Source organism: Biomphalaria glabrata, chromosome 11 (genome assembly GCF_947242115.1).
Source record: "Biomphalaria glabrata chromosome 11, xgBioGlab47.1, whole genome shotgun sequence".
In the NCBI taxonomy this organism is placed as follows: Eukaryota; Metazoa; Mollusca; class Gastropoda; family Planorbidae; genus Biomphalaria; species Biomphalaria glabrata.
This window is the reverse complement of record NC_074721.1, coordinates 7707957-7722467: the sequence shown is the minus strand read 5'-3', so window position 1 is coordinate 7722467 and position 14511 is coordinate 7707957. Positions and strand designations below refer to the sequence as shown.

The 14511-nt window shown below is 37.5% G+C and overlaps 1 protein-coding gene across 7 annotated transcripts; it reads left to right on the top strand.

Annotated features, from left to right (window-relative positions):
• The first annotated feature begins 2047 nt into the window (after nt 1–2047).
• Nucleotides 2048–11834, top strand: LOC106064714 (uncharacterized). 7 transcript variants are annotated; one of them, XM_056004757.1, is made up of 4 exons: nt 2048–2510; nt 5743–5814; nt 9247–9298; nt 9422–11834. In XM_056004757.1, the coding sequence occupies exon 4, from the start codon at nt 9455–9457 to the stop codon at nt 10418–10420; it is 966 nt and encodes a 321-aa protein (XP_055860732.1). In that variant the 5' UTR covers nt 2048–2510; nt 5743–5814; nt 9247–9298; nt 9422–9454; the 3' UTR covers nt 10421–11834. The 7 variants fall into 7 exon arrangements, with proteins under 7 accessions (XP_055860732.1, XP_055860734.1, XP_055860730.1 ...); XM_056004759.1 differs by adding an exon at nt 5549–5611 and having other exon boundaries at nt 2051–2510; nt 5743–5793; nt 9247–11834; XM_056004755.1 differs by adding an exon at nt 5549–5611 and having other exon boundaries at nt 2051–2510; nt 9247–11834.
• The last annotated feature ends 2677 nt before the right edge of the window (nt 11835–14511 follow it).

Genomic DNA, 14511 nt, shown 5'->3' with positions numbered 1-14511 from the left:
TGTGTTAATTAAAAGTCCAAGGGAGTTAACCAAGACAAAAAAAAAGAAACTGAAAATGGTTTAACAAGTGTTGATGAGTAGAGTTGTCCAACATAGAATGCCTGATGGATCATTTTGTTTAACAAAACATTTACTTGGCTGTGTATTCACTGAGTTTGTAAATTTATTTCTTAGGTTTATTTCTAAGTTTATAATTAGGAATCTAACCAGCTATTTAGACTATATTATACTATACTATATTACTGGTCTTAATATTGGAATTTGATGAAGTAGTCACCACGATATCATGTTGACATTGTAATGATACTTCAATATATACATATTAGACTTCCTGGATCTTAATGCGAATAACTACTATCACTTCTGAGGCTATTTATATGTAATGTACTAATGCCTCTTGTTGTACCGTTAGAGCTATTATATGACTCCTTCTGTCTCGGAAGACAATGGATGCGCCAAGATGAGTCACTGGCTTTGGTGTCGTCTTGAGACAAGGCAGAATCTGGAGTGACTGATCAAGCCAATTCTGGAGCGGCTGACTTTGCCACAGTTCGTGCATACATTTGCGTCTGTCCTAGAGCTAGCTGACATGGCAGCTTTTTTTTTTTTCTCTTGACTGATGCAGCTTCATTTCTTTTGCTCTAATTGTGTCCGGTCTTGGCTATCTCCTCCCACATAGTTTCGTTGGAGCTATACCTGCAAAATTTTAATTAGGATCTATCTATACGTATTTTTGTGTTCCTTCAGATTTGAAGATAATTACATCCTACCATCCCTCTCCCCCTCAGGACAACGAGGGATGGCAGCAACAAGGCGATCGAACCCTGGACCAGTACATAGTATCCTTTGTGAGGACGATTACGGAAAGAGATGTGCTGGCCTCCAGAGAGGGGAGGGGAGGCAATCACTTGACCGTAGGTAGCACTGCAGAGACCAGATAACAATACTGACTTGAAATGAAAAGCTCGTAGAGAGGTATACAACTTTGTTATGATTTATTACAAGGGAAGGGGGGGGGGAGTCAGTACGTATCGAAACAAAAAATATTCAAATGAAGTAGCGTGTACAGTTGTTCCTTTACTTTTCACGATTTCCACTTTCTCGGAAATTCGGAAAGGCTATACTACGTGTTTACAACAACAACAAAAAAAGTTGTACAAAAATAGTCCATGGTATTTTTAAACATCAAGTTTTTTTTTCCTTGGGATTTCCGGCGGACGCCCAATGTATATGTAGAGTATTGGGGGAAAAAAACTGAATACGTCATCGAAGCGCTGAAAGAAGTCTAGACTTCCCCCATCATTTTTTGTCGATACAGTGATAAAAAATGGGATTTGGGAAAAGGATAATTTATTAATAAGTGTTTTGTAAAATTCGAATTTTCTTGTTGTTATTCTACCATTAGGGGGGGGGGGGGGAGGGGGGAGAGGGAATTTTGAGTCTTGTTACGATTTGTAACAAAGAGAGAAAAATGAGGGGGGGGGGTAAGACCTCTTTTTTTTCAGATCTGAATTCTTCTTTGTCTTCATTTTGAAGTTGGAACGTTCAGGCGACTAGAGACCAATATATGAGATGAACTGTTGGAGCGTTCAGATGACTAGAGACCAATATATGAGATGAACTGTTGGAGCGTTCAGATGACTAGAGACCAATATATGAGATGAACTGTTGGAGCGTTCAGTTGACTAGAGACCAATATATGAGATGAACTGTGCTGTGATCTCCAAATCAGGGAGCTCTCCATATAGTTTTCTTTCTAATTGAGATGTTTTGGGGCCAGTGTCTTATAGGAGCAAGTTTTGTGCAAAGTTTCAATTTAATCCGAGAGTGGCTGAGGAAGAAATAAAGTGTACACACTTTTTTCCAGACAGACAGACAGACAGAGTGAGTTGACAAAAGCTTTGTAACTAGATCCATGACATCCGACTCGTGTGTCTGATGGGCCCAATACTGCAGACGATGTGTGCATACATGTGTGTCTGCATTATCACTTGTGCTTTTATTTCCTGCTTGGGTGAATACAAACACACGAATCACGACTGGCCTACTCCCCTCTATCTGAGCCTCCCTCTCCCCCCTCTCATCCCCTTTGCCTCTACTCTATCCTAAGCTGACATTTCTATTTAATGTCCGGCCCCCATTAGCACGTCTGATTGAAGAACATTCACACACACACACACACTCCCACCCACACAACACACACAACTACACACACCCTAAGACCAGGTGAAATAAAATAGAAAAAAAATCCATCTCCTTGCATTGATCGCATTGGATTTATTTCTGCAGATTTATTTTTGGGGGGAGAATGTTTACTCAAGCGTGAAATTATTTCAAGTGACTGGTGCATTAGATTCGAACACATTTCACTTGCGCATAGGACATTCCCAATCAGTTTCATTGATGATCTTGTTCTTAGTGTACAAAGGCTTTCACTTTAATAAGTGAAACAAATATTTCTAGATAAACTCAGTTTGAGTAATGGACAATGTTCTGTTGATTACTACCAGGTAGGAGCTTAGAAACTATATACAAGATGTTATCAATTAGAGTAACGGTATAATAGAACATTAATACACTATACAAATTACCAAAATGTAAAAACTATTATTTAGTAATTATTTTCTGATTCTGATAAAACCAAAGTTGGTTAGTCACATCAATAGGGGCAAATATTTGATAATTAAAATCGATGGTATTTGATTTTATCGGTTTATTGAATACTGAACGCTCAGAGCTTGCGTTAAATTGAACTTTAATCAGAAGTAGGCTATGGCTTTATTTTGTACAAAAAACAAACAAAAAAAAAAACTAGGTGCCGTTACTCGTTGATGGATTGTCTACCTTTTAACTACTAAAAAATAAACGTCAAAATACAAGAAAAGTAATATTTTTCCCCATATTGAAAAAGGTGCCGGCGACATAAAAAAAAAAGAACTGGCTATGGGCCTTCGTAACCGTCTACTCTAGGGCTACAAGGGCTGCAAATCTGTTTGATTCTTCAATTTGTCAACATATTCTTAATGCTCCTATATAGAGCTTTAAATTACAAAGGGAGAGAATCGCGCCCCTAACATATGGGCTTCGTTAACGTGGATAGCAGACGTCAATGAGAATCAATACATAGTGAGACATAGAGAGGGAGAGAAACACAGAGGACAGTAACAAGGCGGCAGAGGAAGAGCCAGAAGTGGGAGAAAGGGGAGAGACAGAAAGTAAAAAAAAAAAATAATAATAATTTGAGTATCAAGAGTAGGAAGATACTTCAAATACCATTGAGGTTACATGTCATTGAGGTTACATGTCATTGAGGTAACATGTCATTGACTTTACATGTCATTGAGGTTACATATCATTGAGGTTACATGTCATTGAAGTTACATGTCCATTAGGCTACATGTCCATGAGGTTACATGTCATTGAGGTTACAAGTCAATGAGATTACATGTCCATAAGGTTACATGTCCATAAGGTTACGTGTCATTAAGTTACATGTCAATGGGGACACATGTCAATGTGATTACAAGTCAGTGAGGTCACTTGTCAATGAGGTCACATGTCAATGAGGTTACATGTCGATGAGGTCACATGTCATTTAGGTCACATGTTAATGAGGTTGCATGTTAATGTAGATACATATTAATGAGGTTACATATTAATGAGGGTACACATCAATGTAGATACATGTCATTGTGGATACATGTCATTGTGGATACATGTCAGTGTGGATACATGTCAATGCGGTTACATGTCAATGAGTCCACATGTCAATGAGGTTACATCTTAATGTGGTTACATGTCAATGAAGGTAATTGTCATTGAGGATACATGCCGCTGGGGTTACATGTCAATGCGGTTACATGTCAATGCGGTTACATGTCAATGCGGTTACATGTCAATGCGGTTACATGTCAACTGTAACAAGCAGACTCATGTCATTGTTAATGTTAAACAGATGTGTACATAAAGAAGCAGGTCACTATCATCTTGCCAGCCCTGTAGTAGCCCAAATTGAAAGATTGGAAACAAACATGTTGAAACATTGGTCAACTATTCGTGTTGTATATGTTGTTCTTTGAGGAAAAAATCAAATGGTAATGTCTTCGATTCCGAAGATTAAAGATAAGTAAAGTATTTCATATGACTACTTAAACCCAGTTGAGACCTGCATATTTTTCCGCACCTTGATTGGGTAAAAAAAAACAACTTTTTGTTATTATTTAAAGCTATTTCCAATTTTGGCTAAGATTTAAAAACAAATACAGTAGTTGGCAACATCCAATGTTAATTGCTATCAAATAGGTTTGATAATTACAAATATTCAGAAAGCCTATATTATATGTTTATATTATTAATAATATATAAAATACTATACACTTAAGAGAGAATATTTAATTATAATATTTTTTTATAGTTCTATGAGGTGAAGTTGGGTTGAACATCACATATGATTTCAATTCAAAATACACCTCAAAATAAGTCGAATGTTTCTCATCTTAAACTTGTATAGACCAAAGTGAACAATGTACTGAAATAATAATATATGGTGGTGTTATATAAGCAATGTTACCATGGGAACTAATTTATAGGTGACTGTATGTGACAGGGTTGTTTTTTTTTTAGCTAAGAGTAGTTAATTGATTTAAGCATTTTGAGAACCCCTGTAGCATTGGCTTGTTCATTATCCTATCACGGAAATAGAATATAAAGAGAGAGAGAGAGAGAGTGTGTGTGTGAGAGAGATAGAGTGAGAGAGAGAGAGAGAGAGAGAGAGACAAAACAAAAAGGTTAAAAACAAAGGGATGTTATCTCTAAACGTTCAGTCGTGTGGACTACTATTAGTCATGGTAGATACTTCATCTCAGGTAGATACTTCATCTCAGGTAGATACTTCATCTCAGGTAGATACTTCATCTCAGGTAGATACTTCATCTCAGGTAGATACTTCATCTCAGGTAGATACTTCATCTCAGGTAGATACTTCATCTCAGGTAGATACTTCATCTCAGGTAGATACTTCATCTCAGGTAGATACTTCATCTCAGGTAGATACTTCATCTCAGGTAGATACTTCATCTCAGGTAGATACTTCATCTCAGGTAGATACTTCATCTCAGGTAGATACTTCATCTCAGGTAGATACTTCATCTCAGGTAGACTTTGTCCTTGAAACTTAAATATTTGACTTCTATGAATGACTAGTGTGCGTCACTGAAAATGTTACAAACAAAAAAAACAACCTGACTGGTGATCACTTAAATAAGTTGGAAGATCTTTTTGAAAAATTATAAAATATTATATTATAAAATTGTAATTGTAATACAAATGGATTGCCAAAAGTTTTTTTTCCTTTATATATTTTGGTGCTGATGTTTGTAAACCACTTATGAACTAAATACATTTTATAGAGACATTGAAAGTAATTAATCTTTTTTTGAAGGGGCGAAACGGGGGCAGGCTAGAAAACGTTGTTTTAAGAAGCATTATAAAAAACGATTCAAATATTCGCATATTCGCTGTCCAATCATCAACCATTTATTTTTTGCAGACATGTCCTTGTGAATGATGAGCGTTGAGCTTGACGGAGATTCGCTGTCAGCGCCCCTTAGAAGTATGGGATATGACTGTAGACAAATAATTCACTTCTTATCAAGTGTTATCTTTAGTGAGTGACTTCAAGTGAGAAATAAACAAGCCTGTTTTTTTTTATTATATAAATTTATATTCATTCTTTTGTTTCAGACTTGATCGTATAAGATGAAGGATCTCATTGCCGACACAAACTTTACTCTGGTAAAGCAACGGAAGATGCTTGTTAGTATTCAAACTATTTAGAGTCTAGATACCTTAAATTTGTATCTAAAAAAAAGTATAAAGTATATTTTTCGACACCTTTTTTTTTGAATATAAATAGAATGAGCATATTGCCAATAGTGTTTGGTTAATGCAGTCAAGCTTGTGAGTGTTTAATGGATGATCTGGGGGCAGTGCCGGTCCTAACAATCGCGAGGCCCAATGCGAAACGGATTTCGCGGTGCCCGGTCTAGGTAGGGTTTAGCATAACGTCAAAATTACGATTTTGTATTAGAAAATACATTCGTCTTTGCAATAAATTTGTATTAAATGAAAGCTGACAATGACTTTTTTTTATCGCGCGTTGGAGTGGCACCCCAAAATGAGAATTTTGTCAATTAATCATGAGATTTTTATGATTTTTCAGATTTTAATAATTACATGAGATTTCTATGAGGCCCTGGAAAATCAGGAGGCCTGCGTAAACCCTGTTATTATATATTAGTTATAAGAATGGTTTAATTTAATAATTTACACCTCTGATTAGCGCGGGGCCTTTGAAAGTGCGGGGTCCACTGCGACTGCATAGGTTGAAGAGGCCTAAGTCCGGCCCTTTCTGGGCGGAGTACCGGAGCCTTGTAGTCGTCTGCTGCTGTACAATAGGTAATAATACTAATAATAGCTTTCTGTAGTGCAAACCTTGGTCGGCAGCTCCCTATGGTTACCCCATTGGACCTTGAGTTTTATCTTTCTATAGAATATGTGTTTCTAATGTTCTTCAGAATTGGAAACTATTGCACCTTAGCCCAAACCTCTAGCAGAGCAGCGTGGGATAGCAGCGGGCAGAAATCGAACCTGGGACATCTGGGCGATAGTCCAGTTCGCATATCGAGCGACCACCCTGCCATCCTTCGACATCCTTCGGGAGGTTCGGATTAGGATGTAAATAAATAATTCCCGAGCCACTCGTGATGACTAACTAGTCTTGTTCCTAAGTCATTAGTCGTATACAATATTTGAAATGAATATTAATTCATGGTTGCTGTTATTAATTCACATGGGAACGAATCTATCGAAGTGAAATCAGAATTATTATTTTTTTTATAGTTAGCGTCTTTTTGTACGGCCTGAGTTGAAAACAATATTAACTTATTAAATCAACACTATTCATTCGATTCATGGCATTTCGCCTTTTAGGTCTGGTTACAATATCGAACAGGATTGGTGCGGATCGATACGATAATTACACTCTAAACTAATCACGTCCTTTATGTGACAGTAAATCAGATCGATGCTTTAGTTTCTCCTGCATTTTAAGCTAGCCGCTACTTGTCACGTTTTAAATGGTCAGGCTGTAGTTCTAAATATAGAATAGGGAAAAACATTACGGCTGCTGCTAAACTGTTCCCGTCCCCTATCTCTTAGTCTTTTGCAACCGCTTGGACATCACACACGCTCTACTGACCGTCTTTCTCCATTCCTCTCTATCTTATGTTGTGACTAAAATGTCTTTCGATGACTGGCTATATGGGCATTCGGGGAAATGCCCGGTCGGCCGGTATCCCGATCGGCCGTTAGAGACACCGAAAGGGCCGCTTGCTATGTATATATATATAGTTAATAGTATAGTTAATATGCATGACTGAATGCATGACGCGTAGGACGTAATCATCTTCTTTTTTGAAGTAACGTCTGTATTATATAAGATAAGATAGGTTGAATACTGCAAGATGTATCTCCCTTTTTCTGTATAAAATTAAACTAATCAATTACCGCTAATCACTTAACTAATAGGTTCTTGTTGTTGTTTTTTTTTTTTGTATAATTGATTCCTGTGTTGTCATCGACCATAAATAATTAAACCAAGTTTCAACTTGATGCGGGAACGAAAAGTGGGAGAAATGATTTGTACCAGACAGGATGAGTTGATATCAGTTTTGTACACATTTATACCAAGCTATTACTAGATAACATGTTTTCCCTTCCGTATTTGTATGCACTTTTAACGTTTATGAAATATTCTCTACCAGGTAGTACCAGCAGTGGTGCCTTGAAAGAACACAATTATTATTTTAGCCTTAAATACCGGTTCAGTGAAAAAAAAATCCTGTAAATTAATACATGATAACATCCCTATTGTTTGTAAATCTATAAATAACAACCAAATATGTATAAACGCAGGTTAGGAAAGTATGATTTGATAGTAAAAGCTGGGGAGGGGGATGTAGACAGAGGTATAAAATTGACTTTGTTTACAACAATGAGAGGCAACGTGTTAAGGGGAGATAACAAATGTGCTGTAAGGAATCAACTTGTGAGGCTTGTTTTGAAAAGAGGTTTTGGATAGCTTTGTAATTCTTGAATTTAAAATTTAAGACGCTTTTGTGAATTCGTTAAAAATCTGGGTTTTTGAGGTGAGTGTTCTGATGTTACATCTGCTAGAGGGGAAATTTACAAAAGTTCCTATGCTCAATAAAATTTTAGAATCTACAAAATATATCGTAAATATAACTGTAATAGAACAGGTTGTGTGCTCTTACATATATCGAAATTATTCGCAAGCAGCTCCAAATTCTTATGGTCGGTGTGATGATCTTTTCCCTTTGCAGCTTCTCATAAGAAGCCAATCCTTGATATACACCTGCGAGCCCAGGTTGGGCATTTGGGATCACCAGAACTGTATCGTCTTAAGCATCTTTCCTACTTCTGGTGGGTACGCCATCTACAATCCAGGACCCTTCTTTTATGCTTCCTCTTCATAAGGATCTATCCAGTGCATCTTTCTTCCAACTGTTGCAGCTTCATGTACTGCTTGCATGTATCAGTGCATCTTTCTTCCAACTGTTGCAGCTTCATGTACTGTTTGCATGTATCAGTGCATCTTTCTTCCAACTGTTGCAGCTTCATGTACTGTTTGCATGTATCAGTGCATCTTAGAATTGGACGACCTGCAGTTCAACTGCATTCTGTTAAATTTTGTGTCAATGGTGGCAGTTTGATGCATATCGGTAACAAGGTCTGGGTCAGTATTAAAGCCAGGTCACATTGTCCGTATGTTCTAGTTAGCGAAACGTAACAAGGAAAATTATTTTCTTTTAAATGTTGAGATGGTGAAACTGAGCAGTTTTCTTGTCGATTTTGACCTAGCAAGAAGCACCCAGTAATGCAGCCAGCTGTGGTTCTATAGCACTTTATTATCATAGGGCTGGCAGGCAGTAGTTATCTAGTTAGGCTGAAACATCTCTCTTACTGTCGAGAATGGTCCCTGGCGTTCAAGCTTGCGCCAGTCAGAAACTTATATTACTGCCAATCCATTATATCTTCCGAAACATTTATTTGTATACATAGCGAACGATTTTATATTGTGTACTTTGTCTAAAAACGATAATAGTTAAGTTAGAACAAGCTACTTGTGAAATTAAGTTTATTATAAATAACACTTTTTTTACGCAGATTTCCTGAATCAGAAACAGTAAAGCTGCAGATTGACACCGATACAATCTATCAGAAACAGTAAAGCTGCAGATTGACACCGATACAATCTATCAGAAACAGTAAAGCTGCAGATTGACACCGATACAATCTATCAGAAACAGTAAAGCTGCAGATTTACACCGATACAATCTATAGAAATAACAGCTACAGAACTATACTATGACAAATGGCTGAGGAATCGAAGACCACTATAACTGAAACTTTAACGGATTCAACTACGACCACCACTACAATATTAACAACTTCTTTAACAACATTTTTTACCACAACACATACAACAACGTACACAACCCATTCACAGCCTCCCACCTCTACACCAAACGGAACGTCAACCATCTCCTTCATCACATCGTCTTCAAACACCACCGACCAAGCAAGCATTGCTCCAGCGTTGAGCGAAAGGGAGGTGGCCATCATATGTGGCGTCGTATTTGGTGTTCTGGGGCTGGCCATCGCCGTTGTCGTCTTCTACATCATCGTCAGGAAAAGAAAGGAAAAGAAACACAGAGACAGTCAGCGCAGATTGGGATCCCTAAAATCAGCAAGCGAACCTTACGAACACATTCAGAAAGATTCAGACAATGATCATTACTATAAAGGAACCACACCCAACACTAGAGAACCAGACGCAACGCTTTCTGTCTTAACTGAAGTCTCGAGAAAAAATAAAGATAGACCGTCATCTCAAATGTACGAGAACCAGACCTACAATGCCCCTTCTTCAAACAAAGTAGCTTTCAATAATATGGAAGCAAATGAAGAATACGAATCAATCACGCTTCCTTTAAGTACCCAACCTTTGGACAGGAGCTCATCGAACTATATACTGATGAATGTTCAACCTCATGGATCGAGTAACAACTCTGATTCGACCAAGGAAAATCCATTGACTCAGACTGATTCGTATGTTAACATGAAAGAACTTCAGTTGGATAAGTTCAGTATAGATGCAGGTCAAGACACCGGCACTTCAAACTATGCCAACACCACACTGACAATGCACAACGGTCAAAACGGACAAAGCCATGGGTTGAGCTTAACCAAATCAAAACCATTTAAACTCAGCAAAAAGAAAAAGAAGAAGTACGCACTAAACGAAGAATTGTCTGGCGAGATTACGTACAAGCTGTAGCAGGTACAGTGTACACAAATATAGCAAATATTCCTTTGTTTTCTCACTCTCCTTGGAGGACTATTAAGTCAAGGCAGTCATTGCTAAATAGTCTACAGCTCAGCCAGAGGACGCCAAATGTTGGTTAGTACGTCTAATAGGATTACAGTGTGTGCTGGAATTTTCTGAAACAGGTTTGACTAAGGAGATATATAGCAGGAGCTCTTCTAAGAGTAGGTATATTAATGATAGCCTTTAAATGGGTGCAAGTGCAAGTTTATCTTTGGATCAAGGAGATGACATTTATGTATTCAATTAAAACGTCTTTAAACTGATAAAAAAGACTGAGCACTTTGACCATTGAAAGTAAAATCGGCATCAAGGCGAAGATCGAACTTCACTTCGTGTTCACATAGACTGCAAATCTTGAACCAGGAAGTAGAAGAAGTATGTTATTAAAACTGATTGTTAATTTAAAAAAAACAACAACATTAGATAATATTACTACTTACGCGGATTGTTATTTTGAGCTTTATTTAATTTTTGATTTGAATGAAATAGTATAATTAAAAAAGGGTAGTTATGACGACTTCTATTTACAATATTGAAATTCAAATGAATTTATTATAGATTTATTATAGATTTGAATGAGATAAACCAGAAATAGTATCAGCGTTAAAGATTACGTTTTTCTTAGATACAGAAAAGATAACAAGAGTAAAAAAAAAGTTTAATATTTTAAAAAATATATAAAAAATTTAACTAAATAAACCTGGATACATATATCTTATCTTATCTTATATAATACAGACGTTACTTCAAAAAAGAAGATGATTACATCCTACGCGTCATGCATTTAGTCATGTATATTAACCAATGACTTAAATTCTGCCAAGTCACTGGTTTTCCTGGCTATATATATATATATATATATATATAGCAGTATAGGCGCTTGGCTTCTATACCGGAGTTCCCGGGTTCGAATCCTGGTGAAGGCTGGGATTTTTAATTTCGGGATCTTTGGGCGCCTCTTAGTACCTGACATTAGTTGGCGGTTGGTCGTTGTGCTGGTCACATGTAACCCTCGTTAACCGTATATAACATTTTGCCTTAACATGTAAACTCAATGAGAAATGAACGAATCTTTTTGAACTATTTTAATCGAAATTACAATTGAAGTTAATGTTTTAACTTGAGATATTTAGATTAATTTGATTCTATTCTGTTTTTATTGCATATAATGTCCATTGTAGTATAGTTATTAAATGTGCATTGTAATGATTATGAGTAGGTCCGTTCGACTAGTGTTAAAAAATGTCCGAATGTGATGAAAATCATTGTTGTTGTTTTTTGTTTTTTTTTACCAAAAAACTGTTCAAGTCAAAGGTAATGTTTTTCGCTGAACTCAATAAACTGCTCTGATATGCTATATAAAGGCTTTACTTTCTAAATACAATCACATGTTTAACGACTTAGAAACACACAAAAAAAACACACACACAATAAGCAGTACTTAAATCTACAAAGGCTTTTAGAAAAAATAACATTGTTTTAATAGTTATTCTTATTGGAGGATCTTTGCTAAAACAAAATTATGAGGTCCGTATCTGAATCCCTTGTCGTGATGAGTATCTCGCTGAGACGTATTCCCTTAGAGCATGTGACAGTGGCGTAGCTAGGAATTAGCCATCATTTGATCCGTAGCGTGCAAGACGCGACAATCTTGACAAAATTTGCTCTTCTGTTACCTCGTCCTGTCTGCAATGGCGTCACCGTGTGTCGTAATAGTTGAATAGCCCAAAGTGGACGCCTATTGAACAATGACCAACAACTGCAGTAGGACGGCCTATTGAACTGTGGTAGGACGGTCTATTGAATTGACTTGGACGGTCTATTGAACTGGCTAGCACAGTCTAATTTGCTAGGACGGTCTGTTGAACTAACTACCATGGTCTATTGCACTGACTAGGACGGTCTATTGAACTGAGGGAGGACGGTCTATTGAACTGAGTGAGGACGGCCTATTGAACTGAGGGAGGACGGCCTATTGAACTGAGGAAGGACGGTCTATTGAACTGAGGGACGACGGTCTATTGAACTGAGGGAGGACGGCCTATTGAGCTAGGGTAGGACGGTCTATCGAACTAGGTCAGGATGGCCTATTGAACTGGTCATAATGAGAGATACACAATTAGACAGAGCCATTGTTAGTCTAATACATGCCTAACGAAGTCTGTGTCGGCTCTGTTGAAATTACTAGTGAACACAGGTGCGGCGAGGTGGGCGCGGGGCTAGCTGGGCATGTGAACATTGACCACTGGGGGGATAATTTGCATACTGGCGAAATGACCAGGACACTGTTTTTTTTGACTTTCCGAAGGTCGAGACTGCGTTACTGTTAGACGATGTTGTCGTTTCCAGGGTCACTGGTTTAAGCCTAGGTCGGCGCAGTCACTAATTTTTTCGTTGCATTCACTACTTTCTCTTATTTTAAGACTTGGTCCCTTGTGTTGCTTTTCATTTATGTTCAGTATGTACGTATCATCCCCTTGAAGGCAGCACTTCAAATGTATACCAGATACCTCCACGATCCAGAAAAGAACGCACTGAGCACGCTAGCATACAAAATGTGCTGTACAAAATTAATTCATAACCAGCCTACTGGGGTCCAGCCTGTTACTTCACTTGTAGCTCTACGTTCAATCTACGGCCCCTTCAGTGATGCTATATGGCCCCTCAAAACTTGCTTATCCCGCAGAAAATCTTTTCATTAGGACTCTACAATGTTCTGCACTGACGCAGACCATATCAGCGTCTCGCGAATTTATATCCCCCCCACCTCCCGCCCCCAATTAAAAAAAAAGGTTGGGTGTCACTTATAAAATTTTTTCAGTACACGGGTTTACGAGAGTATTATGTAAACAGTACACTGACTAGCTTCACTTTTAAAAGAACCCAAAGCTGATCAAATTAAATGTGTCAATGGGAATTCCAACCGAAAAGCTTTTAACCCAGAACACGTTGGATCAAATACAAATGCACCAGATGTTCGGATTGTCTGTCATTTTATTCATTACTCTATACCGAGGGGTGTGGCCTGATCGGGACTCAGCTACTATGGACTTTCTTTCGCGTATGGAGTTTGGTTTATGTAAATATGTATTTAATGAATAGTGATTTTAATTTTTCCGTTCCTCCCTGAAGAATCCGAACTTTTTCTGTTCGACTAGCTAATTCACCAATTAATGTCTTTAAAATTAATTTTTTAATTACAAAAATATCTTTAATAGTTGCAATTTGTAAATACTTTTGCATTTGTGGTCTCAATATTGCATTAGTATTAACAGTATTTGGAAGAGCGGTGGCTGAGAGGTAATGCGCTTGGCTTTTGAACCAGAGTTCCGTGTTCGAATCCTCTTGAAGATTGGGATTTTAATATCTGGATCTTTAGGATGTCTCTGGATCCACACAGCTTTAATGGGTACCTGGGGGAATAGTAAAGGAGGCTGGTCGATGTGCTGTCCACATGACACCCTCGTTAACAGTAGGCCACAGAAATAGATGACCTTAACATTATTTGCCACATAGATCGCAGTCTGAAAGGGTTACTTTACTTTATTTATTGATAGCATATACATTTGAAATAAATAAATATATCTAACAAAAAAAACTATTTAATCAAGCTTTCATACTTCTTTTAGGTGACCTAGAAGTCTGTTTTGTTTTTTATATGGCCAAATGTTTTTGCGACAGGTAAAAATGTAACATCCGGGAAGTTTTACAACCTATATTAAGAGTCTTAGAAATTCTAAAGATAGAGATGGTCGTGATCATTGAAAGTAAATATACATTATATTAAATGGCTTTGAAGTTTTTAATATACCTGGCCTATAATGTTGACTAAAAGTAAAAGTCCCCTTTCAGAACTTGTGGTCTATAGAGCAGATGATGTAAAGGTCATCTGTTTCTGTGGCCTACAGTTAACGAAGGCGTCATGTCTTAGCACAATAACCAACTGCCTTTACTTTTCCACAACTAATGTCAGGTACCCAATGGAGCTTGGTGGACTCAGAGGCCCGTAAAGATCCCGAAATTTAAAACCCCAGTCTTCA

Coding starts and splice junctions, on each gene's coding strand:
- LOC106064714 (XM_056004757.1), top strand. CDS start 9,455: ATGGCTGAGGAATCGAAGACCACTATAACTGAAACTTTAACGGATTCA.